Here is a 26755-nt window from a genome sequence, read left to right as displayed (position 1 = left end):
CGACTACAACCCCCGGCAGCGCGGCTGGAAGGGCGGGAGGGCTCCGGGAAGGGCTCGGGCGTGGGAGGCCTCTTCCGTCGCGGGTCGGCTGCTGGGCGCCGGCACCGCCGGACCGGCTCCTCCCGGCGGGGCGCGGGGGTGGCTGGGGTTTGGGGTGTGCTGGTGGAGTGTTTGGACATTGAGGTTCGCTTGTGTAGACTTTGAAAGCAGTTACTTGAGAAGACAAAACGAGGCTTTGTCTGTGGAGAGAAACTAGAAAGTACACGTAGACAATGAGCATTTCCCGGTTGCCGCGGATTATTTCGGGTTATGCACAAGTGCGTCTGGCCTGGTCACGGGGTTTTGCATCGCCAAAACAGGCTTGTATCTGTGTTTGGTTGTATAGATATCAGCTACAAGCAAGCAAGCAAACAAAAAGTGGATAGCTTTTTAAATCTACTTTATATCAATGCAAGAAAAGGAAGAATTTATCTGACAACCTTTGCTTAACATCCGACAGTAAAACTACCAACACATTCCCTATAGCATAGCAGTACCTCCAGAAAAGGTCTTTCCTTCTGGAGTTTATAGAGTGTGCCCGTAAGTCGGCCCGATCATGATGTTGGTTATCCCCCATCTGACCTGTGTTTTTGCAAGGTAGGTCAGGTAAGAGCAGGCGTCTGAAACGACATAATGTCAAAAGGAGGGTCAGGACTGATGGTCCCCTCACTGCTTTCTTTAGCAGGAATTCATTACTTCTGGCTACCATTAGGCACATTATGTGTAATTGTTTCTGTGGAAACCTCTAACAAGTTTAGCACATAATGAAGTTACTTCTTAGTAATAAAATAACTAAAATTTGCAGAAACGCAAGTGTTCAGAATGCTAGTACAGCAAATAATGTTGCTTTAATGTAGTTACTTTTATTCAAAAGAGAGAGGTTTGATTTTTGTAAAGTCTAAATGCCATTTAACAACTAGCACAAGTTAGAATTCTATAGAAAAAAACATGCATTTTTAGCATGCACTACATTTGTGTGTTATTCAGTGTAAAACTTGCAGCATATTAGTGACATCAAGAATTATTCAAATGTTGGAAATGTGGGAACACATTGAAAAATGTAACTGCTAATCTGTTTTTTTTTTTTTAATGTCTTTGCCCATATCGGGCATTTAAAGCACCAACACAGGCTCTATGCCAATGTGAAAGCTCCCATTTCAGTTAGAAATTAGTTGGAACCTGTCACCAATATTTTAATACATGTTGAAATAATAGATAGTAATTTCTAACTCGGGTTTTATAAAAGGTTGCAATTTAGCCTACAGTTAAGTGGATTAAGCAGGTTGTAAACAACAACATTCGGAAGGGGCAGGACAATGGACTCAGGAAGCCTTTGGGAATATGTGAAATACCTTCTTCATCTCCCAGCTAATGTCAGGTGGTGATATTATTTCTGATGGGACCACTGTATTTCTGTTTTTGTTTGCCTGACATAACCCATATGTGTCTTCCATTGGACCTGGAAGGATCTGGGTATTTTCACCTCCCTTTAACTATGGTAAAAATTGAATGTTCGGCCCTTCTGCTGGGGGCTTAGAACCTTGCTGTACCCCTACTCCTAGCACACGATGAGGGGAGGCTTTTCCTTGCTACCAGTCCCTCATGCACAAAGCAGTATACAGTCTAGCCTAATATTTGTTAATCCATAATAGCCTGCCTAAGTGCCGTATAGTGAAAAATATAATGTGTTTTTGTATGGATAAACCATCTCTGTCGCTGCAAATATTTGCTGTTGCAAACTGTTACTGCACAAGTGTGGGAGGGTTTACCTGGTTTGCTGCTGATTTGTATGGTGAGGGACAGCTTTGGACAAAATCCAAATCCTACATTAATATTAATTTATTGATGTAAATTTATGCAGAACAAACAATAATCAGCAGCTAGCTCAACAACTGTAGTAAGCTGTCCACACTAGCTGTAGGATTCTTATTTTGAAGATGCCTGATAGACACTTGACATCATGTGTTGTTTAGAGAAAGGGAGTAAACTCTTTGCTGAGTTATGCTTATGTTAAGGAAAAAAAGTACGGAAAATAGATGGGCTTGAAAAGTGCTAGGAAAAAAATTAAGTGAGGCTCTTTAATAGCTGTTTAATGTTTTTTGTAACAGAAAAGGAGAGGCTGTCATGGGAAAAGATCTGAAAAAAATATTCTGAGTACTAATTCTAGTTTGAAATAAGCAGAAGCATGTAGCATCAGGGTATTTTTTATGAAACTATAACTAAGGGAAGTTAATAACTATATAACCTGTACACTTGGTGCGTTTACTTACTTCTATTAATTAAATGTACTTTGTATTGTGTGCCCCATTTATTACATTCTGTGTCATATTTGCTGTGGCTGCCGGGGAAGGGTTATGATAAAGTCAGAGGCAATGAAGATGGGTGCTCATCTAACAGGTGCTCCACTCCCTTTGTTCTTTGTATACACATATTCAAATCACATAAGGCAGGGGACAGGATAGGGCCTGTTAACTCATTGCTGATTTCCCTAGCAAATAAACCAGCTGCAGGTTCAAGCCCTGGCTTAGTGCTGAGGAGAAGGTGGCATTTGTGTGGGACAGGATGCTTTCATGGAGCCCCTTAGCCAACTTCTTTTGGGACTTAGAGTGCAGAATATATTTTCTACTTGTAGGTAAGATACAGTATAAATTATATTTGATTGTCCTTGTGGAAATGGAAATTGATTTTATAAGATTTATCTTTATAAATTTAAAGATATTCCTGTTGTATTCTCAGATGTTTTATTTCAGGAAAGTAGCCTAAAAGCTTTTAATCATTTAAATCAGATACTGGCACCCTGTTTTATGAGTGGAGCTAAAGTTTTAGCACCTGACAAAAATGAGTGCTATACATAATCTATACGTAAAATGTGGGCATTGATTAAATGTATATAGTCACATTTATTGAGTACTATATACATTGTACATTCTTTTTAAAAAGTAAGGCTGAAGAGGTTCTAAACCAAAGTTTGTACAGAAACTGTTACATACCTCTTTAAAAATTTGTTGAGATAGTGCTGATACATTATTTTTCATTTCATTATGATTAATTTATATGTATTACTTAAATGTACTTAAAACATAATTAAGCTTTTAGTCAAATGAAGAATGTCTCCCCAGTAATAGTGCATTTGTTTGGTGTCTGGGTGCAGTTTTCATAAGTGTGAATTTGTTATCCATGCAGTGGAAAAAAAATAGATGTTCTATGCACTTTGACAGGAATATCCTGTCAAATGTTAGAGAAACTTATTTCTACAAACTACTGTAATTAACTTTTTCTATATTTAATTGGTTTTGTAAATGTCAACAGAGGAAATATATAATATTACAAATGTAGTGCATCCTCTAGTCTTTCATCTATAAGAAGAATTTTTCTCTTATATTCTTTGTGAACCTTATATAAAGTCATCTAGTTTCCTTGATTTTGAGCTAAATGCTTTTTCAAGAGTTTTGCTTCATAACAATTGCAGAATTATATGAAGATTATTGGATCTCTTCTTTAAAAATGAAAAATCTTTGGTTGACAAAAAACACAGTGAATGTATGTTTTATTTACATTACAACTTTATTGGACGTTTTTCATTAAAACCCTACTAGAGATATTGTCACACAAGCAGAGTACTTTAGAGTACATTTGTTCACCAGGAAGTCTCATCTTATACCCTTACTCAGATATATACATTTTCTAGTAAGGGAAATGTGCTGCTCATACTTAATATCATGACAAGAATCAGGTGCATTGGAGACATGACACAAAGCCCACTGAAGACATTGACCTCAGAAGCTAAAATTAAGTCCAGTAACAAAGCTCAGTAGAACTTTTTCTTGGGCAAAAATCCCAACCCAAGGAACACTATGCCCAAGTTTTTCCTGATATAAATGGAGATACAGAAATCGCAGCTTCCCTGGTCCATTATATGGGGGGTTTTTTCATAAATGAACATACTTGCAAAAAGTGAAAAAAGTGCAAAAACTATTATCACTGATCTAGTGACATTTTGCACTGAGTTCAGGGAGTTTGGAGAGCTGAAGAGCTAAATGAACACTGGTGAAAAGCAGTTGAGAGTCTAAACTCACTTTGACAGGGAGATGTGCATGTTAAATTCAGAGAATGCTAAAACCTCACTGGGCAGGTTTCAGTTTATGCCATAAACTCAAAAGTTATGTCATAGTTTTTTATTTAAACTAAAACTGCAGCCCTTGTTTTATGTCAACAATTCTGTTGTGCTTGCTAATACTGGTGATAGCAAAGTGAGATGGAAGCAAAGCACAGATCACTGAGCTCCAAGTGGAGGTCATTTTGGTACAACCCTTATGGTCATTAAACAAAAACTAGTTTCTGAAATTACGTTGTCTTGGAAAAATATGTACCATATTTGGAAGGCTGTAGGAATAGGAATAATTAAATGGAATTTGTGCCTGATGAATATGAATTTAGTTTGGCACATTGGCTTGATTTTGCTATTAACATTAATTCAAGGATTAGTCAAAACGGTCTTCATTTTAAATTTAAAATCAAGACTAGTCTAATACACAAGAATCTTAGAACCATTTAGGTTGGAAAAGACCCTTAAGATCATCTAACACTGCCAGTTCCACCATTAAACCATGTCCCTGATCAAAATGCCTACATGTCCTCTAAATACCCCCAAGGATAGTGGTGAGTCCACCGCTTCCCTGGGCAGCCCATTCCAATGCCTGAAAACACTTTTGGTGAAGAAGATAACCCTTTCAATCAGGAATATTCCAGACTGCAGAAGATATGGTCTCTGCAAAAACCAGAATTCTTCCATCAGTGCTCCTGTAAAACCCTTGCCTTCGACAGAGCACCATTTTCTAATAACTTGCCCCAGTCTCAGAAGTTCTTGTGTGCTGGTGGCAGTCCACAAAATCATCCTAGCAGAGCCAGATTGAGCAACAAGCCACTCTGAAGGGACACCAGGGGAAAAATGGAGTTTCTGCCCTCACCACCTCTGGTCTTGGCTAAAAGAATTTCCTTAACTGCACATCAAAATGTCTTTCCAAGCTGTTACACGGAGCCAATTTTCCCTGTGAATCAAGTGGAGTAACGTTAATTTGCAGTTTCTATTCCCACAGTTTTTAACTGCAGAGAAAGTAAGCTTTCCAGCCAAAATTCTCTTCTTCTTGCTCTAGTTTGGTGTTACCTTTCATACTGGTGGTCCCACTTACCCTGGTGCTTGCAAGACCTTCTTGGGTTTTGCTAATTTTCTGCACAAACAGATCTGTGAGAAATATTATTTGTTTTACATATTTTATGATTACATTGCAGCTGTTACTGGCTTCTTATCCAACAGCACAATCGCTTATTGATAGCTAAATAAACCCAGAAATTGAGCAGCATCATGTGTAAAGAATGAGGAAGGATATGGACAGATCTTTTAATTGATCATTTACAGATCTCCCAGCTCTCTGTTTGAGAGATGTTTTTTACTTCATTCCAGTTGATATAAAAATTGAAATGTATTTGATATGTAATATAAAATAGATCTCCAACATGACATGTTTTCTGAAGGATTCTACTAAGAAGTTACTCTCTTTTTCTGTTTTTTTCAGCTGGACAACAGCAATTTAAATCTGGTTTGTGCAGTAAGGTTGTCAGGGAATTAACCTCTGGGAAATGTTACATACATATTTTTTAGCAGTCTTTAATAGCACAGTCACATATTTTTCACACGTAGCTCCCTCTGCCCTCCCCCTACTACACACCACTTTCCAGGTAGAAATGTACTCTATGTACTTCAGCTGGAGATTTACTTTTTGGTATTTGTCAAGAATCATAGAATTCCAGGTTGGAAGGGACCTCAAGGATCATCTGGTCCAAAGAAAGATGATCAGTAGCAGGAAAAGAATAGATGGTGCATGGTGAAAGCATTGCATGTTGTCCTGGGCAGTGCATTCTCAGTCTCCAGTGTCCTCTTATGCAGTGTCAGATTACTTAAATCCCTTTTTTTTACATGTCCTTACTTATAAAAGGTTGCCTTTTTTTTCCTAGGGTTTTGTCTTAGCACTTGCAGTGTGCTTTTCAACATTATTGAGCACTCAAAGCTGAGCAATTAAACCTCAACTGGAGTCAATAGGAGTTGCATCTTGAACATACTAAAATATGTTTATATGTATTTTGAGAAATCCAGTCCTTAATATTTCAAAATGATCTTCCAAAATAAGTGGGTATTTTTGCTGTTAATTTTCTCTGGGCTTAAATTCATCATCTGTAAAATCCTATCAATTATGATGGTGGTGTGAAGTCAGTTCATTAGTGTCTATGCCTTACATCATTGCCGTTCTTTTGAGTTCTGTGGAAAAGTTCATGTGAAAATCAATCACTCGGTCCCATTACTAAAGCTTTAATAATGTTCTCTAAATATGTCTCAGGCCGGCACAGTGAAAAATGATTAAAAAAAATATGTGGGAAAGACAATGATTAACCGAGGAGTGGCCTTTTTGCACCATAACAGAGACAGAATTCTTGGAGAACAGAATTAATCATGTAGCTGAAAAATTTGCTTTTGTGGATATCAACATCAATTCTGCTAATTTCCTAAGATCAAAATACTTGACTTTTGCAAGCTTGGTAATGTTTCATGAGTTTAGTCTTGCAGGTACTGAGCAGTCATCAATAATAACTATATATAATTTCATCAAACATTCGTGGAAGTTCTGCTTGTCGCATTTTCAGTCAGGTTCTCAATATAGCTGGCAAAGCAACTAAGTTATGCTCTGTAGCTGAACCAACCTAGAAAAAAATCCTAAAAATTGAGTGTGCAATCCAAGACTATTAGAGAGTGTGAGACCTAGGAATTTGAAATATTTTGAAGGGAAAATATTTTATACATTAACGTAAATGTACATTTTCTCATTTTTTTCAAACTTTTAGCAGTAAAAGGTCCTTCCTTTGGTTTTCTTTATATTTTGAAGCTGCAGCTAGACCCAACTTCACCAAGATCAATGAGCGTTTGCCCCTTTCTTACTTGATATCTGAGTTATAACCATACAAAAAAGTGTAAGATTTAACATTGAGAGTTTTTTCATGGTGAGAATTTCTCATTCAAGTTTTCCAGGTTTTCCAGTTGTGGTTTGGGTTTGTTTATCTGTTTGTTCTTTCATTTTTTGCAGGTATTTGTTCTGCCTTAAAGTTGACAGTACCATCTCATACCATCCATGGTATTGAGGGACAACCACTTCATCTTACTGTTGACTACAATTTCAATGCTACAGCTTCTGAAATCCAGATAATTTGGCTTTTTGAGAGGCCTCAAAGTAATCCAGAATACTTGCTTGGCTCTGTAAATCAAACAGTAGTTCCAGACTTGGAATACCAGCACAAATTTACCCTTGTACCACCGAATGCATCTTTGATGATCAATCCATTGCATATCAGTGATGAGGGCAATTATATTGTAAAAGTCAATGTCCGTGGAAATGGGACAATAGCTGCAAGTCAAAAGATTCAAGTAGCTGTTGATGGTAAGTCAGTAAGAGATGGTATCTTCATTTTAAAAATAGAATTGCAATAGTCTTGAAGTACTGGTTCTTAGTATCCAGTTACAATAGTGTATCATTTAATGCAACCATACATGAATAAATTCTAACAAGTTATGTTGTTTTGTACTGCTACTGGAGGGAATGATAAAATATGTCATCTTTAAACAAAATTAATATATTGACTGATGTTTCTGTATCATAAGTAAAAAACTGAAGAGGTAGAATTATCTAAGAGAATGACAAGAGGCTACTGTAATTTATGGATTACACAGAGAGAGCCCTGTAACTGTTGGACTTGGAAGAATGAGATGAATGACATCTTGAGGTGACAGAGTTGTAGCTGCCATTTAACTGACAAACCCATCCCAATTTGCAGCCATCCTCACGACTGGATCACCCAGTGGTGCCCACTGTGGGCAAAGCTATGAGTAGTCACACTGAGAAGTCATACATCATGGGCAGTGTCATGCTTTGTGCTCTTTTCATTTCTGTGGCCTCAGTGATTTGTATGTGAGGCAAGAGCTGTAGGCTGTGGTATACCTCACTGCAGCCTTTATCTTATTACCAGTAATCTAAACAGTCTGGTTTTATTCAAGTACTTTAACAATTCTTGCAGTCACCAGCTGAGAGTATGGCCTTCTTTTTTAACCTTTAACCACATTTAATAGATAAAATTTGAAGTATGAGTAATTTCCAGTGAGAATGATGACTGCTATTTAAATCATCTTGACAATGAAGACTGTAAGATAGTGGCTTGTCACTTTAACAACTCTTATCTCTTTATTTTACAGTTCCAGTCACAAAGCCATCTGTACATACTGAACCATCTTCAGGAGTAGTGGAATATGTAGGAAATATTACCCTAAAATGTACTCTGGGTAAAGGTACAAGGGTAACTTACCAGTGGATGAAAAATGGGAAGCGTCTCCATGCTGGCCCTAATTATATCTTTTCATCAAACAATGCGACACTTCTAATTGTCCCTGTCGTAAAAGAAGACATTGGGAATTACAGCTGTCTGGTATCTAACCCTGTCAGTGCAATGGAAAGTGAGATAATTGCACCAACCATATATTGTGAGTATATGAAATATTCATTACTACCTTAGTATGAATGATCTGGCTGGAAAGAGTGCCTCTAACTATGGAAACAGGCAGAAAACAGTTGAGTCAACATTATATGTGAGCTTACATTCAAAATGAGCTTGTTTGTAATAGCTCTAACTTAGGACAGGATAATCAAGTTACTCAGTGTTATGTAGTTGTGAAGATCAATCTCAACTGCAGAATTCAAATAAGAATTCCATAGACATCTTGAGATCTGGAGGTGATGGGACTTAAAGGCAAAAAAATAATCAGATGGTTACACATGTAAATATTGTTAAAAATGAAGGTGCCAAACAGTGTCAAAAAGCTAAGCACAGAAAGTACCAGGCTGAGGGACTGGTGTTAGTGGGTTTCCTCAAGATCATTTGGAGTCCAGTCCTGTTTAATACTTCCAGTAATGGCACCAGCATAAAGTCTGGGAATATCTCAATGAAGTTAATCTGTGACATTAAATAGGAGGACTGAATAACTAAAACATAGTATAAGAACTGGTATGAAATTTGCTAGTAAAAAATAAATGGGCATGGCCTTTTAGGGAATAAAAAACATTAATTTCTGCTGGTGAGATTGAGATCTGTTGGGAAATAATCAAGGCAGTGAGCCTGGGTGATTGAGCTGTCCCAAGATTTCTGTGAACAGTGTGATTCATGCATGAGAAAGACATATGTAATTCTAGGGTGATGGGCAAAGGATTTCCAACAAGGAAACAATGGAATACTAATGGCACACAGAAAGTCAGACCCCATGTAGAATGCTGTGTGCAATCTCTGCAGATCCTAGAGCACTGATCTCAAACTGGAAAGAAACAAAAAATAAAGAAATGGGGAAGAGATCCAGAGAACTCAGTCAGGCTTAGCAAAACTAGGGCTGAAAGGAGTGTTTGCTTTCCACTTCAAATGGGAAACAGGAGGGAGAAAGTAGAGTTGCATAAAGACCAGTGTTGCCAAAAGAACAAACCATAATGTAGCCATATATTTTGACTGTAAATGAAGGCACCTGAGAAACTAACTGTGAACATAGATTGAGTTCATGAATTAATTTAACCAGTATTCAACAATTTATAGTATAAATCTTAGAATGGGCCCTCATTTTTCCCAGTGCCTCCAAGATTTGCAAGTAGCACATGCTACACGTGACCTTGCCATGCTCTAATCTTCATGTCCTCAGGGGTCGAACTGTCATTCTCAGGGGAGAGCTGAAATCAGACAGGTCAGGACCTACTTTGCCACCAATCCTGTTCAGATATAACCAGTTTAACAAATGGCAGTGTGGATGGCACAGTGCAAGGTCTGGAACAGGATTCCTGTCCAGCCAAGGGTTAGTGCTCACTCCTGCTTTTACCAAACTCTGTCATCTGGCAGCTGGTAGGCAGTATATGCCCTAGACTTGTTATGATTGCACTACCAACAAATTCAGAACTTACACCTCTTACTGTCATATTTTCCTCCTCCTCCTTTTGCCTCTTTCATTCTTCTACTTATTTCTTTTTAATTATAACTTGGAAGAATTAGGTAAGGCCGTGACTTGCACCTAAAGCATGTGTCCAGGATCTCTACACTGCACCAGGAGTAGAGAAAAAGATTGCCTAAATTAGCAAAGATTAACAAGGACATTGTTAGATATGAGCTGATCACTAATGCAGACCTTATAAAATTGACAGCAATGCAGACATGAAGATGAAGAAGCTGCTGCAAAGAGTCCTAAACAGGGCAGATGTGAATTGAGCTCCTATCTCATTAGACAGAGGAATCATGCTAAAACACTCTACAAGGAAATAGCTCCAGCACCGATGGGAGTTTTAATTTATCATTACTGTAATTTAAAAAAAAAAAAATTTCTTCCTCAAGGTAGCACATTTTTAAATGCCTGCTTTTGTACAGTCACAATCTCAGCTCACTTAACTGTTTAAAGTGCTAAGAGTGAGATGAAGGTTTATGAATGCAGTGCCTCTATTGCTTTTTTCATTTTAATGAGCTGTGAATGGGCCTTATACACCTCTTTTTTCAAAGAATACGTACACAAAACTTGGGGTCACTGTATCCAGCCCAACAGCCTTCTTACAATGCAATAAAATCAGGTCAAGCTAGAAAAATATCTGCCACTCCTGCTACTGTTCAGATTGCTCTTTCTGTTTGTGGTACAGCCTGCATGGCATTTGCATTTCTGACCTGTTCCACACAGGATCAGCTCCAGAGCACTGATCACACTGTCGAGTGTCTGGGACACTTGCACTGACCTTCAGTCTCAGCCCTAGGACTGCTTCCTTCCTTCTTCCTCACTCAACTACATTCCAGCAAATTTGAAAAATCTTCCCAAGCTCTAAACTGGAAACCTATTTTTGACCTATTGTTTATCAGAATTTTAAAATCTCAAAGTTACTTCAATGTCCACGTTTCTGGAACATTTTGCTGTTTGAATGGTTGGGATATGCAGCTCAAAAGATGAGTATGTACCAAAAACTTTGAGATTCAGTTTTTCTCCATATGTGTAAATAGCATTATAAGTATTTGCATTTTCAGAATGTCCTTTGTAATTCATCAGAACTGAGGGTTTGCTTTGTGCGTAATGTAAGATTTGAAGAAAAGTGTTAAGAGAAAATGCAATGCTGAAAGACTGCAATACATTTGTTGATGTCTGTATCTGAGTCAGTGATGGGGATTAGGGCCATACTTCCTGAGCTATATGAAGTCACCTAATTTGGTTCAACCTCTACCTGCAGAGGTAGTTTGTCTCCCAGCTCCCAGTTGTCAATAACAATCCAGAACAGGCCCTGGGATCTCTCTCTGTGCCATATGTCATTGCTGCCGGGGAGTTACTGGAGGTGATAAAGAAAAGGTCACTCACAGTAAATACCTGCCATCTGCTTGGAAACTGTAACAGTCTCATGGTGATAGGAGCAATTGGAAATATTCCCATAGAGCAGTAAATTGTTACTCAGAAAGGATGATTTATTATTTTACAAGTCATTTAGTTAACTGTTTTTACTGAGACAAAAGGCATGTTGAAAACAATACTGGAAAGGAGACATAGAGCTGAGGGATCCATGAAGGTTGTCACTGTGTTTTTTTACTAAGTATCAAAAGTAGTTTTTTTCTTCATTTCTTATTAGTATTATTCTGCTTCTCCATTAGCTATGATAATGCATCCCAGAACATGGCTACTGTAGTAGTCTGACCCAGAAACTAATTATTTCAAGACTGGAAAAAGCTGTTGTACTAGAGGCTGCAGCAGAAACTGTTGTACTGTATTCACGGAGTTGAACTTAACAAACTAAGTGGGATTTTCTTCCTTAGGACTTCCCAAAGCTGGAATATATTTACTGTTAGAGCAGAAATGGTTAATTACCTGTTTTTCAGGATCATCCTTGAAGCTGTGTCAGCTGTCAACTACCTCGTGTTTAGGGATCTCAGTGAGGAAAAAACTGAGCCAGGTGAAGCAGAAGGGTTACCCAATCCTTGTGTTGACTTCAGCGAGGAATGCCACTTTTCAGATTTTGTCAAGATTTGACTGTTTCTTAAGAAAACCTCTCTCTGTTTTTTTCAAACATACTTCCCCAGCCAGTGTGCGTCAATGTTTTTATAATGTTTTCTTTCAATTTGCAGCTTTCATAAAAAAGTATAGTCATGTTGTCAGTGTTACCTTTCTATGCTGCACTGTTACAATACCCGATAAAACAATATCAGAACTCAGTTCTGATTCTTTTGCAAATGTGGCAAATCACCCACCAGTCAGCTATTCTTACCATTAGTCTCTTTGTTTACATATCAAAGGTTATATTATCAGTGAAAATAAAAGCTAATTCTTCTAAGAAAGGAAGATTGGATAGGAAGAACCAACAAATCGCTCTGAAAAGTAAAAAAGTATGTTCCTGCCTATAAATAGTGTGTGAAAGTCTTTACTTTCATTTATGAAAAATGTCAAAGATCAGTACGTCCCTTATCCTTTCCCATCTGAAAAAGGGGGGAAGTAAATACCTGTAAGAGGCGAGCCCCTGAAAGAGGCTGGTGTTCTGGGGTAGGTCTGTGCTTCAGAGAAGTGCTCAGTACAGGGTTAGCTGGCCCTTGGAGACAATAAAGCAAGTGATTCAGGAATTGCAGAGCCTGTGAAGAAGCAGCCCAGCATCTAGAGTTTAAAAAAAATGCTTTATTCTTCAAAGTGGCCCCTGCAATATAGGTGGGAGCAGAACTAATTCATGCTGGAGTGAGTCTGTATTTTATTTCCCAAGTAAATATTTTGCATGACGTTGGCTATTCCTTAAAATGAGGCTGCAAAAAGCTTGCCACTAGGAAATAAATACAGAAAATAAAAAGCTTGACAAGTTTATGTTGTGAAATGTGGACGTTTGGTTAAAAGTGGACTAAACTGAAGTCACGTGTGGTAGACATTCTCTTGTCTAAGTCTTCACAAACAGAAAAAACAGAGGCATACCAAAAAGTGACCTGTTTTGTGCTGCATGGTGGTGGCCTGTGTGTTCTTAAAGAATAAATGAGTCATAAAAAAAGACAGATGGTAAATAGAAGTGAACGTTAGAGGAAGCTCTAACGTCGGCCTGAATTTCCTGGTGAGAAGTAGAGTCTGAAATGTACCAGTGTGCAGTTTCATGTAGCAGGGAATTTCACATTGAAACCCAGCTACATTATCTTAATTCTTCCAGACAACCATAGGAAGGTGTAAATATTACTTGATTGCGTTGTCTACAATGGACGCAGTACTGTCCCCATTTTTTGCTATGCCATTCTGTATGAGGCACTTGTCAGCAGCTTTACTGAACTTCAGGGATCCTACCAAAAAGATATTCTTTGTATTTTCTTCTTGTGGCTCTGTCAATATTAGGTCTGTGCATTTTTGATCATTCACATAAGTCCTTAGGGAATTAGCAACAATAAAATTATTGGGGGTTTTTTTGACTGGAAAAAATTATTTAATAAGGCACATTTTTATTATTATATTCTCTACATTAATTTCTGTACTTTCAAAACTTGAAAATCATTTTAACATACAAAGATATAAAAGCCCCATGATCTGAAATGATCTAATAAAAATAACATGGGAAATATTCCTGTAATATTTAAATATATTGTTTCCCTTCTCATTTTCCTATGAGGATTATCCTAGAAATACCTAGCTGCTCAATTTTTTGAGTAATGAACACATGACTATTGGACAATATATGCCTTTTCTAATTATATTCAGAAACACAGTCTTCTTTCAGCACAAGGGCTTACTCTTAAAAAAAAATCTTAATTGTTGGAATAGTAGAAGCCTACTAAAGTGGGGGGAAGTTAAAGTTTATTCTAGCAGTCATTTATGGAAAATTTTTCTGAAGTTATCTAAGGCCCACTCCACTTTATATTATACCTGTAGGATAGCTCCCTAAATAATTATTATGCTGCTAAATATTATAATTAATGTTTATATACTCCAAGGCTAATTTATTCACTTTTACATTTGCAGAGAAATTACTTATGCCAGTAAGTTTGGCATTGAAGTAGAAATCAAATACGCCCCTGAAGAAGATGTACTCCTTTACTTCATAGCTTTTCCAACTGATTTCAGTTTTCATTCTTTTTATCATACTGATCACTGCATAGACCTGTGCTTTTTTCTTAAACAGCTAATAAACCAATATCAAGTGGATGTAGTTTGAGCTAAACCTAGTACAGATCCAGTTATTGAACTGAAAGCTAGACTAGCCTTTAGAATGGATTCTAGATAAGACTAGTCTAACTTAAAAATTCTAAGTTTATACATATGCTCCCATTTAAAGTTTAATTATATACTTTGATTTTCATTTTCTCACTGTGTTTTCCTTTTCTTTTTTTCAATGCAGATGGACCTTATGGTCTTAGAGTTAAGTCAGATAAAGGTCTGAATATAGGGGCAGTGTTTACAGTTGACATGGGAGAAGTTATACTGTTTGACTGTTCAGCAGATTCAAATCCACCGAATACTTATTCGTGGATTCGAAGGGATGACAATACTACTCATGTAATCAAATATGGACCCCATCTGGAAGTTGTATCTGATAAAGTGGCCCAGAAGACAATAGATTACATGTGCCGTGCTTTCAACAACATGACTGGAAAACGAGATGAAACTCACTTCACAGTCGTGGTTACTTCTGTAGGTAAGAAATTAATGTCATTGCTGTAACTGTAATATCTGAGTGGAGTGTCAGCCGCATAGAAAGAGATAATTCTCAGAGTATGTATCAGAGTATGGCTAACAATGCAGTAAAGGGGCTTTTGTCCATTCAAGGTTTGCGATACAAGGTTTACTCGCAGTATGACACAACTTTGAACGAGGCCCACTAAGACTGAAGTTTTGTGGGGTTTTATTACGATGTTCATAAAAATTATTTCACTGTCATTTTTGTGAATCTCTGGATTGACTGCTAGGTTCTGTTCTCCTACACTGTAGCCTCAGCTCCTGTATCAGATTGTGTTAAAGAGCAACAAAGCAGTTTTTCAGAAAATCTCCAGAAGCATACAAGATATTGAGGAAGTGTGATATCTCTTATTAGTACAGATGGATACAAGTATTTTCAGATAAAGGAGTGTATGTTAGTAATGTTCAACAAGATAGAATAGATTGCCTTTAGAAAATTTAACAAAGCAATTTCACTTGTGCAGAACAAAGAGCTCAGCGATTTGTTAGTCAGATAAACAAGGAGAGCAGATGTCCATCATTCAGGATGATTTATTGATTCATCACAAATCCATGGCTTTCAGTATGCTGGAAGGAAGATGGGTTGCGATTTTACAATGAAAATACTGCACTTGAAAACTAAACTTTGTGGTTAGTGGTGAAAGCAAATGCAATAAGAGCTGTGTCAATAGAAATAAACGTGACATTTCTCCAGGAAGTTCATGTAAGCTATGATATATATGTGAATATTCATCAAGGGCCAAAAGAACTCCACAGCTTCATGTTAAGTTGCACTTGATATAATAAATTTCCTAATTACAAATATTTTACTTAAATATGTATTATTAAAACATTTTATCCTGTGTATTTAAAAATGTAAAAAGGCCATTTTCCCCCTCTGTAACCATATTCTTTTTGATGAGTATTTATCCAGATAGCACTAAATCCAGATGTCAAGCCCACACTTTGCAATGCAGCACTGACTGATTCTGAGAGGTATGAATTCACACTCAAGGCTAAGTCTCAGAGATGCTGCTCAGGCTAAATTCTGGTTGTAACTGAATAAACATACCAATCAAAGACAATGAAAGTTGTTCCATATTCCTTTTCCTTATCCCCATAATCCTAGATATGGAGCCTGGACTATGCCTTTCAAAATACCAGAAACCCCATTTTTAGCAGCAACAGGAACTCTGATGTTTCAGAAGACCTTACACAACTTCCCAACTAAAGGATAGAAACTCACCTATATGGTGCTATAAACAGCTGCCTAATTAATACTAAAAATGATCAAGCATCAAAAAAAAAAGCATCAAGCACTGTTAAATAATTGTATCAATAAGTTACAATTATATCAACAATGTGCTATTGAATATGTAATTTTAGGCAATTTGTATTTGTGTTGTATCAGTAAATCCTGATGGGAAACTGCTGCTAATGCATATCCCAGCAAAAGATCTGAGAAAGGGAAAGAAATATTTTAAATATATTTAGACATGAATTCAAACAAACATAATTTACTGGGTTTTGATGGGGTTTGATAAACAACCAGACTGTCAGTGATCTGAAAATCTTGAGAAAAAGTATAATGGTTCATTTATCCCCTCCTACTCTATAGCTCCTACCACTTAGAGGATTTCCCTCTCATCTAACACAACCTGCTCACTTGTCACCCAGTTTCTTGGCAGTTCAGTGTCTCTATGCCTAAAGTTAGAATACACTCCTATTTTTTGTGATGCTGTAATTTGTGGATTATATTAACTAACTTTCATTTAGCTCTAGGTACCAACCTTCTTCTGGACTTGTTTTTGATATGCATATCATTGCTTTCTTAGTTGAAGATTTGTGGGGAAAAGTAAATATTACCAATTCACAAGACCCCAAATTTTGTACCTGTTTTGTATCTCTATGCAGCTTTACTAGCTTCAAATTAATTTCAAAAAATGTATTTTTCAGTGTCATTGTAGCGCATTGTAGAGAACAAGAAACTAAATACAGTATTCATCTTCTTTGTCACAGGGTTGGAAAAGCTGGCCCAGAAAGGAAAATCTTTATCTTCACTTGCAGTAATAACAGGAATTTCATTATTTTTGATCCTAGCTATGACTTTTTTATTCCTATGGAAAAGATATCAGCCACATAAAGGTATGTAAATGTTAGGCACAGTCCAGTTGTTCTTTTGAATCCTCAGAGCAAAAGGAATAATTTTTTTTCTTCTTCTTTTCAGTGATACAACAGAAGCTGCAAAGCAGGTACAAAAATAAATCATTCTTAGGTCTTGAAGTCCTTTCCATCAAGAGAATTGTATTTTATCATATTAATTTTCTTTCCTTGGCTTGTGACGTCAAATTGAGAAACATGTTTATGTTTTCTAGGCCAGAGGCTGATTACAGAAAGGCACAGGCATTTTCAGGTAATGCTAATAAAAGAAATATGAGCATAAGGTCAAAATCCTTTCCTGAAAAAAAAAATCTCCGCATAAAAAAGAAAGAAGACAAGGAAGGGAAGTATATTTTTAACTTGAGTTGTGTACCTCTATGTTAGCTTACTTAGGACCAAAACGACAAGTCAGCATAGATTTAGCTCATGCCTGGAGTTCACAGCAGTATGTACCCTGTTGGCTTGCATTCTAGCTGTTAATCCCAGTATTTTGAGGTTAGAGTCATCTGTATCCCACTGCTCTCACCATATGACATAAATTATTGTCATTCTGGGATAGCAGTAAGAGGGGATACACCATGGGAGGATCACAATTACAGATGTTCATGGCACCAATTGTTACAAAATCATGAGATAATATTATGATATTACAGTGTATATATTTAATCTTCTGCCATATTCTGTACTACCTTTCTCTCTGTCATCAGGACCCAGAGTGGTTTTTTTCACTCTCTTTCCCTCCACAATCCTTCCCACATGATCCTGGGCAGGAGATGCTGGAGACCAGCTATCCTTTGGAAGGGTAGCACTTTTATTCCCATCCCTTTCTACCAGAGCATCAGAGCAGACTGTAAACTGCTACATGCATGAGAATAGGGAACTATCCAAATCTTAGGAAGGTAAGAATTTCACTTTAGTGCAGAGAGCCCTTCACCCAAACAAGTGATATCAGAGGACAGGAGCTCAGCATTGTTAGTGCTGCAGACTTTGCTGTGGAGTGATGCCCAAGAGACAACTGAGAGTCTCCTATGTCCTGGACAGTGGGAGGGTAGAGAAAGAGCCTAACTACGCCTAACTACTAGCTGTGAACTACACCTAAATACAAGCTGTACCTGACATCCCAAATAATAATTTGGCACCTATTAGTATCATGTTTCCTTTTATTATTGTCAGCATTGTAAAAGATTCAGGTGGTACTGCCTCACTACAGTGTAGATGTGCAGAGTTTATGGATTGGATCTCTTTTCTATGGGAAATGAAAGTAAATTTGTCACTTTAGCCTTCCAGCAAAGGCAGTACCAATGGCTCTACCAAAACTGTTACTGAGCTTAGCAAGATACTCCTCACTTGGTCCAAGATGTTGGAGATCACCAAGCACTGTGCACACCAGCTGTGCAACTGCCCTGCCTCACTCTACACCAGTTTAAGAGCTTGGCAGGGAAGTGGTTTAAATCAGATCACATAAACAGCATTAAGATGTTTTAAAAATTAGGCCAAAATACTTTGCCAGCCATTTTTTACTAGGTTCATATTACATCTTGATCCTTTTTTTTCATGTTTGTCTGTTCTAACTTTAGGACATGAAAGTGCTTCAGATGATTTTGGGATATATGAGTTTGTCGCTTTTCCTGATCTTGCCGGTGGTTCTAGGGTATGTGATTTTACATCATAAGCAGATGGTTTCTATCTATTTCTTAAGGTGTGCTAAATATCTGTACTAGAATCCTTCTGTAGGTTTGCTTCTTGTTGCTTTTTACAGATGTCTGTATGACACTATATTCATGGCTATTGTTTACCCAGTATTTACTCTTTCTTTACTGCGTTACTAGTTCAGTACTTTGTATCAACATGGTGCAGTAAAGAATAACCAAACTCTAAAGACAGGAATCTCCATTTAACTACCCTATATTAAAAGAATATTAGTAGCATTGGGTAGATGGGTAACACTGAATCACTTGTGTCACACAAGTAACTCTTGTGATGCCATTTTCTCCCTTGACCCTAACATTGCAGCTCATGCAGCATTCAACTCTGTCAGTGCAGAAAAGTCTCAGGGAGGTATTTAAAATTTTCACTGTAAAAAAATATGTAAGCCAAATCTCAGCTGTATTTCACAAAAAAATATTTGTTTAACTTCATGTATTGTAGGACAGGACAAGCAAAGGAATTTTGATAGCAGAAAAAATCCTACTGCATTTGCTGCTTCTTTGCATTGTGTCTTTGCTGAGATTACTGTATAGTAGTAGGAGATGATTCTGAGTGTTGTGTAAAAGGACCAAGAAAAAATCAGAAATGAGGCCACAAAATTTAGGGCCAACAGAGTGAAATAGGGAGGAAGCAGAAGAGCGACTTTTCCCATGCTAGAGAAAATTTCTGGCAATAGAATGTTGTGCCTTTTGAGAGTATCAATATGATCAGGTAAGGGAGAGCTCTTAAAGCATGGTTACAGGGTCACATTGTCACACCTATTTTGTTATTATGATTAGTACTCATAATACATGATGTATTAGAAAAAAACAGTCATAGACTAATAAATTCTCTGATGGAGTTGGATGTTTGAAATATACATTTATACGGCTAGAGTGCTATCGTAAATGTTGGTGGAGAGGACAGACTTTTACAACAGCAGAGATAAAAGGCTCTTAGAAAACAGAGGAGCTGAACTGTATCTGTGACAGTTTGTGACAGTGAGAGGCTTATTAATTTAGAGATCAGGCCCTAAATGATTACAGCCTTCAGGACACTGTGATATTATACTGAAGAGGCTATATTTAGATTATGTATTAGGAGTAAATTATTTACTGTGAGGGTGGTGAGGCATTGAAACAGGTTGCCTCAGTTGTGAATGTCCCATCACTGGAAGTGTTCAAAGTCAGATTGGACTTTGAGCAACCTGATCTAGTGAAAGATGTCCCTGCCCATGGCAGGAGAGGGGTTGCAAGTAGATGATCTTTAAGGTCCCTTCCAACCCAAACCTTCTATGATTCTATATCCCTTAGGCTGATCATATCACAATTCTGCAAGAATAAGGGCCTTGGTAGGTCAGAAGGGAGAGACCAGTGACAAGGACAACAGAATGGATGTACAAGCAAAGAAATCTATAATAATTTTCAGTAAAATTTCAAGAAACTGGAGAAACTCCTCTGATTTATGTTCAGTTACTCAGATTTGTAGTATTGCAGATAAAGTCGGCATTTGATCCGCTCATTCACTGATTTGATCCACTGTCAGCCTGACCTCAATGCCTGGAAAGGTTATGGAGCAGATCATCTTCAGTGCAATCACACAGCACCTACAGCATGGACAAGGGATCAGAAAGCCAGCAGGGGTTTAGGAAGGGCAGGTCCTGTCTGACCAACGTGATCTCCTTTTATGATCAGGTAACCTGTCTGATGGATGAGGGGAAGGCTGTGGCTGTGGTCTACCTGGACTTCAGCAAAACCTTTGATACCATCTCCCACAGCATTCTCCTGAAAAAGCTGGCAGCCCACGGCTTGGACAGGGGCACTCTGTGCTGGGTTAAGAACTGGCTGGAGGGCCGGGCCCAGAGAGTGGTGGTGAACGGAGCTGCATCCAGTTGGCAGCCAGTCACTAGTAGTGTCCCCCAGGGATCAGTGTTGGGCCCAGTTCTGTTTAATATCTTCATCGATGATTTAGATGAGGAGATTGAGTCCACCATTAGCAAATTTGCAGATGACACTAAGTTGGGGGGAAGTGTCGATCAGCTGGAAGGCAGGAGGGCTCTTCAGAGGGACCTGGACAGGCTGGATAGATGGGCTGAATCCAATGGTATGAGGTTCAACAAGGCCAAGTGCCAGGTCCTGCACTTTGGCCACAACAACCCCCTGCAGCGCTACAGGCTGGGCACAGAGTGGCTGGAGAGCAGCCAGGCAGAAAGGGACCTGGGAGTCTGGATTGACAGGAAGCTGAACATGAGCCAGCAGTGTGCCCAGGTGACCAAGAAGGCCAATGGCATCCTGGCCTGGATCAGGAACAGTGTGGTCAGCAGGACCAGGGAAGTCATTCTTCCCCTGTATTCAGTGCTGGTGAGGCCACACCTCAAGTGCTGTGTGCGGTCCTGGGCCCCTCAGTTCAGGAAAGATATTGACATGCTGGAGAAGATCCAGAGAAGGGCAATGAGGCTGGTGAAGGGACTCGAGCACAAGTCCTATGAGGAGAGGCTGAGGGAGCTGGGGTTGTTTAGCCTGGAGAAGAGGAGGCTTAGAGGAGACCTCATCACTCTCTACAACTCTGTGAAAGGAGGTTTTAGCCAGGTGGGGATTGGTCTCTTCTCCCAGGCATCTATCAGTAAGACAAGAGGGCATGGTCTTAAGCTGTGCCAGGGGAGGTTTAGGTTAGATATTAGGAAGAAATTCTTTACAGAGAGGGTAGGTAATCAGGCATGGGAATGGGCTGCCCAGGGAAGTGGTGGATTCACCGTCCCTGGAGGTTTTAAAGATAAAACACCACTTAGTGCCACAGTGGTGTTGGATCAAGGGTTGGACTTGATGATCTCAGAGGTCCATTCCAACCCGGCTGATTCTATAATTCTATGATTTTAGTTAGTAGAGAAAGGGGAAAATAAGAAAGTGGAGATAATGAAGAACTGGAGGTAGATCATAGGCAGAAAGACTGGGAATTTCTTATGGATGGGGAGTCTAGGTATGTCTGTTGTGTTGACATAAGATCAAATTAATATACTTAAGATATTGAAAAATTTCATTATTACTTCATTTATGGAAATTCTTTGCATTTCTCTCTCTTTGACATGCTGGTGGGAGTTTTATGCTGAACCCATGCCCTGATTTTCTCCTTTTTTACTGTCTGTTCTGCTTCTCTCTTTATTAAATGTTCTTCTTGACTTGCGTTATGTTAATATAAAGTACTTGCTATATTAAATACAGAAGTTGTATCCTAAATCTTCTAAGGTCCTAACTGAATTTAAAACTATTACTTGCCTTATTATAAATGTGATGAATACTTACCCAAAATGAAATGTAAACTAATAGACATGACCTGTTCAAGCCACACAAAACATTGATGAAAAGTTAAAAAAAAGACAAGTTACATTATCAGTCTAATTTCTGTTAAATCTTTTCCTATTTTTACTTACAGTAGGAATACACTTTGCTACTTTTAGGTTTCCAGTCAGTCTGTTCCTGGCTCTGACTTTGTCCCAGGCCAGGATATGCTTAATACGGTTTATGAAGTTATTCAGCATGTTCCTGACCAGCCGCAACAAGACCACCAACAGTAAGTTAAAGGCTGTGTTCACTCATGTGGTAGCTCAAAGGCAAAAACTTCAGCATCTGGAAAAGTTTAAATTTTGGTAGCTGTTGTTTGATTCCATTGAGAGGGATAAGGAAGGAAAACAGGTAAAAGCTACATCAGTTCCTCCATCATTTCCTATCCAATTCTTCACTTTTCCTGAAGACATCAGTCTGTTGTTTCATCATGCCAGTTTTGTGTAAGTGTGAAAAAAAAGGTAAGATCTTCAAACACTATTTCGGATGAAAATTCTTGCATAATTTAAGATGGTAGCTATAGTTTCACAGCACTGGGACATCAGCACTTCCTACTGAGCAGGTTAAATATTCAATCAAAGCAATTTAATTGACAGCACAGCTTCCAGACCTGCCAGCCATGTGTCAAGTATAATTAGGGTGGACTTTTTTGCAATGTCGAAACTAGTCAGCTGATCATTTACCAATGGTTATTAAAATAGCCACTGAAATATTCATGAACAATGCTTAGTTGCTTGAGTAAGCAGTGTCTTTAGAGCAAAATAATTTTGCTCTGCAGTACCTTGTCTGGGAACTCCACAGAAACACTTTTGCTGAGTTATATATCAGGAAGGCCACAGCATGTTGTTCTTATGTGGTTAGCATCTGGTAGACCTGGTTTTGTTCAAGTCACCTACTGTGTAGCACTTCTTGGCATAAGAAGAGTGGATACACTGTAAAGTTTCTGTAATTGCAGTATAGCTGCCATAAATCTTTTGTGAATATTGAAAGTCTTTCTTACAAATTAAGAACAGCACACAAGACTTTATTTGGTAACAAGCCTATTATATCACATTGTCTATGTTTTTATGATGTGTTCTGTTTCTTTTTCAGTTGAAAAGAAAAATACACACTCTTACCCATATACTAATCAGTTGGCTTAGTAATCACAATGTTTATGTGACTGCATTAAGAATGCTGTACTTACAGTACAAAAAATTTTATGCAGGTTATATCTTCAACTGTGTGTCCAAATTATGTATGCAAACATACAGCCATGGTTGTAAAAACAAGCTGATCAGTGAGGAAGCAACAATGAATTACTAATTATGCTTTTGTTCTGCTTGGCATTTTTCACTTTGAACCCTAAGATGATTTTTAAAGCCAGATGTAAAAAATAGCATTCATAAAGTACGTATTTTTTTTATTCTTCCCTCCTACATGTCTGCCTTCTCAATTCTCTCACTGATACATGACCCCTCTGAAAAAAGGAATAAATGCAACAAAAAGGTAACTTGAACTTTGTGACAGTTCAGATTTCAACTCAAGCATCTCAAAGCCTATTCTGTAGTTGTAAAGAACTAATTTGCATAAACCTGTTTTGCTGCTCTTTTCATATTTCATATTTTAAAAAAGAAACATAGGAACAAAATTTTCACTAATAACACAAAATCTGCTAAGCATGATACTGGGTAAACTACTCAGATTAGAAAGACCACATTTATGAATTTTCCAATTCCTGCCCTGCTGAGAAGGAACACTCTGAGTGATAAATAAATAAGGACAACAGTCAACACTGTTGCTTACAGCAGGATGCTTCAGCATTCAGTATAAGGGAAAAACAAAACACTACAGAACAGGGAATAAAGCTGGGATAGTAATTGCAAACTCCTGTAGTGCGAAGTAATGATTGCTTATGAACGAATCCCACAGACTTGATACGCAGCCATCTGTACAATAATCAGCAATATTCATGAGAAAAATGGTACAAAACTTGCTTGTGCTCTGCTTATGGCAGAAATCTCTCTTTGTACAAAACAAAAAGAACAGATATGGGAGCCAAACAGGTTTATTAGTAAACTGGTCATTTTGCTCTAATTCCAGTGCTTCTGAGTGGAACTGCTGTAATTTCATAAATTTATTAAAATAAATGTGCAAAGAAAAGTCAAAAGCAATGTTTCATTCTCAGATTTGCAGTCTGAAAATCCTTCAAATCCTCTCTTGAGTGTAACTTCACCAGCATTAGCTGGTGTTCTCTCTCTTGCTCTTAGAAATTCCAATGAGAGTACAAGCACATTCACAGACTAGCCAATGCCTAACACCTGGGAATAGTTTTTTCCTTCCACTTTTCTTTGTGGTTTTATCAGCATTTTTATCCTTTTATCCACACATGCACTTATGCCTTTGACACTCTAAACAGTTACAAAATTTTAAATGCACATCAGCTCTTAAAAGGTAAAAATACTGCTCAAAAATAATTAAACTCTTCAACTCTCTTGGGTTTGGACTGATGGACTCATAACCTAATTGTGGTTGAAACATGAGGTGAGATGATAGCTGGTTGTGCAAAGTTTTATATTCATGTGTTCACATTAGTTGCTGTTCACAACAGTCTTTTGCAGATTCACCTCCTCTGCTCCTCAAAAGAATCAAATGGAAAACTCAAAGTCAGATTTTGAGGGAATTGTTCTGCTCCATCTCTCCACAGTCAGTGGGAGTTACAGGACTGTCACATACTCAAGTATTTCATTAAACAGACTCTGTTAAGCCATGTTGGTTTGGGGGTTTTTTTGCACATTTTTTTCAACAAAATATAAATTGTGTGACAAACAGGACAACAGGCTTTTCCACATATGAAAGAAATATGAAAGTGGCTGTAAATGCTAATGAGCAAGAGGTTTAGCCAGCTTTTACAGATAAACACTGACAGCTCTCAACTGTTCTGATAACAGAAACTCTTTGTCACTTGGTTTTCATTTTCACTCCAAATGAAGATAATTTTACATCATCTCCCTCTCCTCTGATCCAGAGTGTTTCTCTCAGATCAAGCATTAATCATTTCACAGATTTCTGCTCTGCCAGCTGCAGTGAGGATGCAAAGTCTTGCCAGGCATTTCAGCACAGGGTTTTTCCTGTGGACTGCACTGACTCAGCCCACCATTACCAACACCCTTTAGCAAGTGCTCCAATACATTATTGTTGGTAATACACAAGCAGCTTGAAATATCTGTACTGAAAGAGCAGCAATGCAGGGTGCCGTATTAGCAATTATATTAGCTATGGCTCAAATCTGTCTTATCTTTTAAATATTAGACATATTATGCAAACTGAAAATTCAGCCAATGGGTTGCAAATGTGCCCCAAGAGCAGGCTGAAGAACTGTTTTACTTCTGTAATTAGAACTGCTGGTTTGTTTGCAGTGTTTTTTTAAAGAAAAGGAAGGCAGCATTGTGGACAACTGTTATATATATATATCTATATATATGTTCTTTCCTAGGTGTATATGAAGACATGGGAACAGGAAATCAAAGCATCTGCAAGTACTTCTTTTTCTTTATAACATACTGAAAGGAAATGCCAACAACTCCAAGAATGGCAAAGGCTTATGCCACCTTTGCTTGAAATAGCAATTTTTCTTCAGACTGACAGTCCCTTTCCTTGGGGTGCTCCAAACTGCCCATTTCTTAATTTTTTTCTTTTTTAAAGTAATAGTTCCTTGAAAAATACATGTATTTTTCATTCATTTCCTTATTGGTGAGCAGAAAAGACAAAGAGACAGCTTTAAAAATGCAGTATAAAACCTATATATTTTAGTAAAATAATCAGTAGAGGCACAACAAGAAATCAGGCCCAAGATGCCACTCTCAGGTTTTTTATTAAAAAATGGCAAAAATCGTATATGAGAGTTTTTCATTGGTGTTGACTTTTACAAGAATACTGCCATGAAAAGTAATAAATGCGATATGACAGATTGCAAAATACATTTGAGGTTTAAAATAAAGTCTTTTAACTCATTTAATGTGACACTGTATTTTAATTTACAAACATAGAAGCTGATCTGTCAGGCAGTTACAATTTAAAAATGTACATATGTATATTATTCAAAAAAATGTATTCTCATTAAATTCTTTTTCCTTTGCATTTTAACTGGTTTTCTATTTTCTGCTGAAAAGTATGTTTCTCATTGACTAGGAGAGCAAGTAATATTCAAGTTATTTCTTAAAGCTGCAGAATGTTCAGGCTATTTGTATATTAAAATTGTAATTCTCCAGTGCAAATGAAACCAACCTTACTCTGTTTAAACAGTGTGTTACAAGTCCCTTCACAAATAGAGGAATATTCTTCCAGAAGCTTCTGTTAGCAGGCATCTGAATCCTGCAGAAAAATTCACTATTATTTCCTCAGAGTCAGCTGTTAGATAGTGTCAGTTGGCTGCAGCCAGGGAAAAGGGGAATTATGAACTGAATTAATTTGCAGAAAAAAACCAGCATATTGTGTGAAATCATTAGTGTGAGTAATGAAAAAGTATACAGTGTGTCCATCCTTTAAGACAGGCTGAATGGGATTATTTAAAGCACTCTTGTTTATGAAAAATTATTTCCACTCATTTAAAGTACCTCCCTAATATGCATTTAGTAAATATTCTTCCTGTCTCCATCTTAAAAACACAAGGAAAAATAACACAGTTTTCAGTGAACATTCTGATCTTGTGATGCTGAAAAAAAGGGAAAAGGACATCTTCACCACTGCATGTGAGGAAAATAGGATTTGGCATTTCACAGAGGCAGCTGATGCAGCC

The 26755-nt window shown here is 37.7% G+C and overlaps 1 protein-coding gene across 6 annotated transcripts; it reads left to right on the top strand.

The window, feature by feature from the left end:
- Nucleotides 1-150: 150 nt before the first annotated feature.
- HEPACAM2 (HEPACAM family member 2) lies at nucleotides 151-26440 on the top strand. Of its 6 annotated transcripts, none has more exons than XM_027684789.1 (11): nucleotides 151-317; nucleotides 7173-7523; nucleotides 8333-8617; nucleotides 14478-14774; nucleotides 16814-16939; nucleotides 17022-17046; nucleotides 17170-17207; nucleotides 18532-18605; nucleotides 22095-22207; nucleotides 23400-23466; nucleotides 25454-26440. In XM_027684789.1, the coding sequence occupies exons 2-11, from the start codon at nucleotides 7415-7417 to the stop codon at nucleotides 25514-25516; spliced, it is 1197 nt and encodes a 398-aa protein (XP_027540590.1). In that variant the 5' UTR covers nucleotides 151-317; nucleotides 7173-7414; the 3' UTR covers nucleotides 25517-26440. The 6 variants fall into 6 exon arrangements, with proteins under 6 accessions (XP_027540590.1, XP_027540586.1, XP_027540587.1 ...); XM_027684785.1 differs by lacking the exon at nucleotides 151-317 and adding an exon at nucleotides 599-2671; XM_027684786.1 differs by lacking the exon at nucleotides 151-317 and adding an exon at nucleotides 600-2671 and having other exon boundaries at nucleotides 23448-23466.
- The last annotated feature ends 315 nt before the right edge of the window (nucleotides 26441-26755 follow it).

This window comes from Neopelma chrysocephalum, unplaced genomic scaffold (assembly GCF_003984885.1).
Source record: "Neopelma chrysocephalum unplaced genomic scaffold, ASM398488v2 Primary Assembly neopelma1_67, whole genome shotgun sequence".
NCBI classification, from domain to species: Eukaryota; Metazoa; Chordata; class Aves; order Passeriformes; family Pipridae; genus Neopelma; species Neopelma chrysocephalum.
This window is presented reverse-complemented; position numbering and strand designations above follow the sequence as displayed.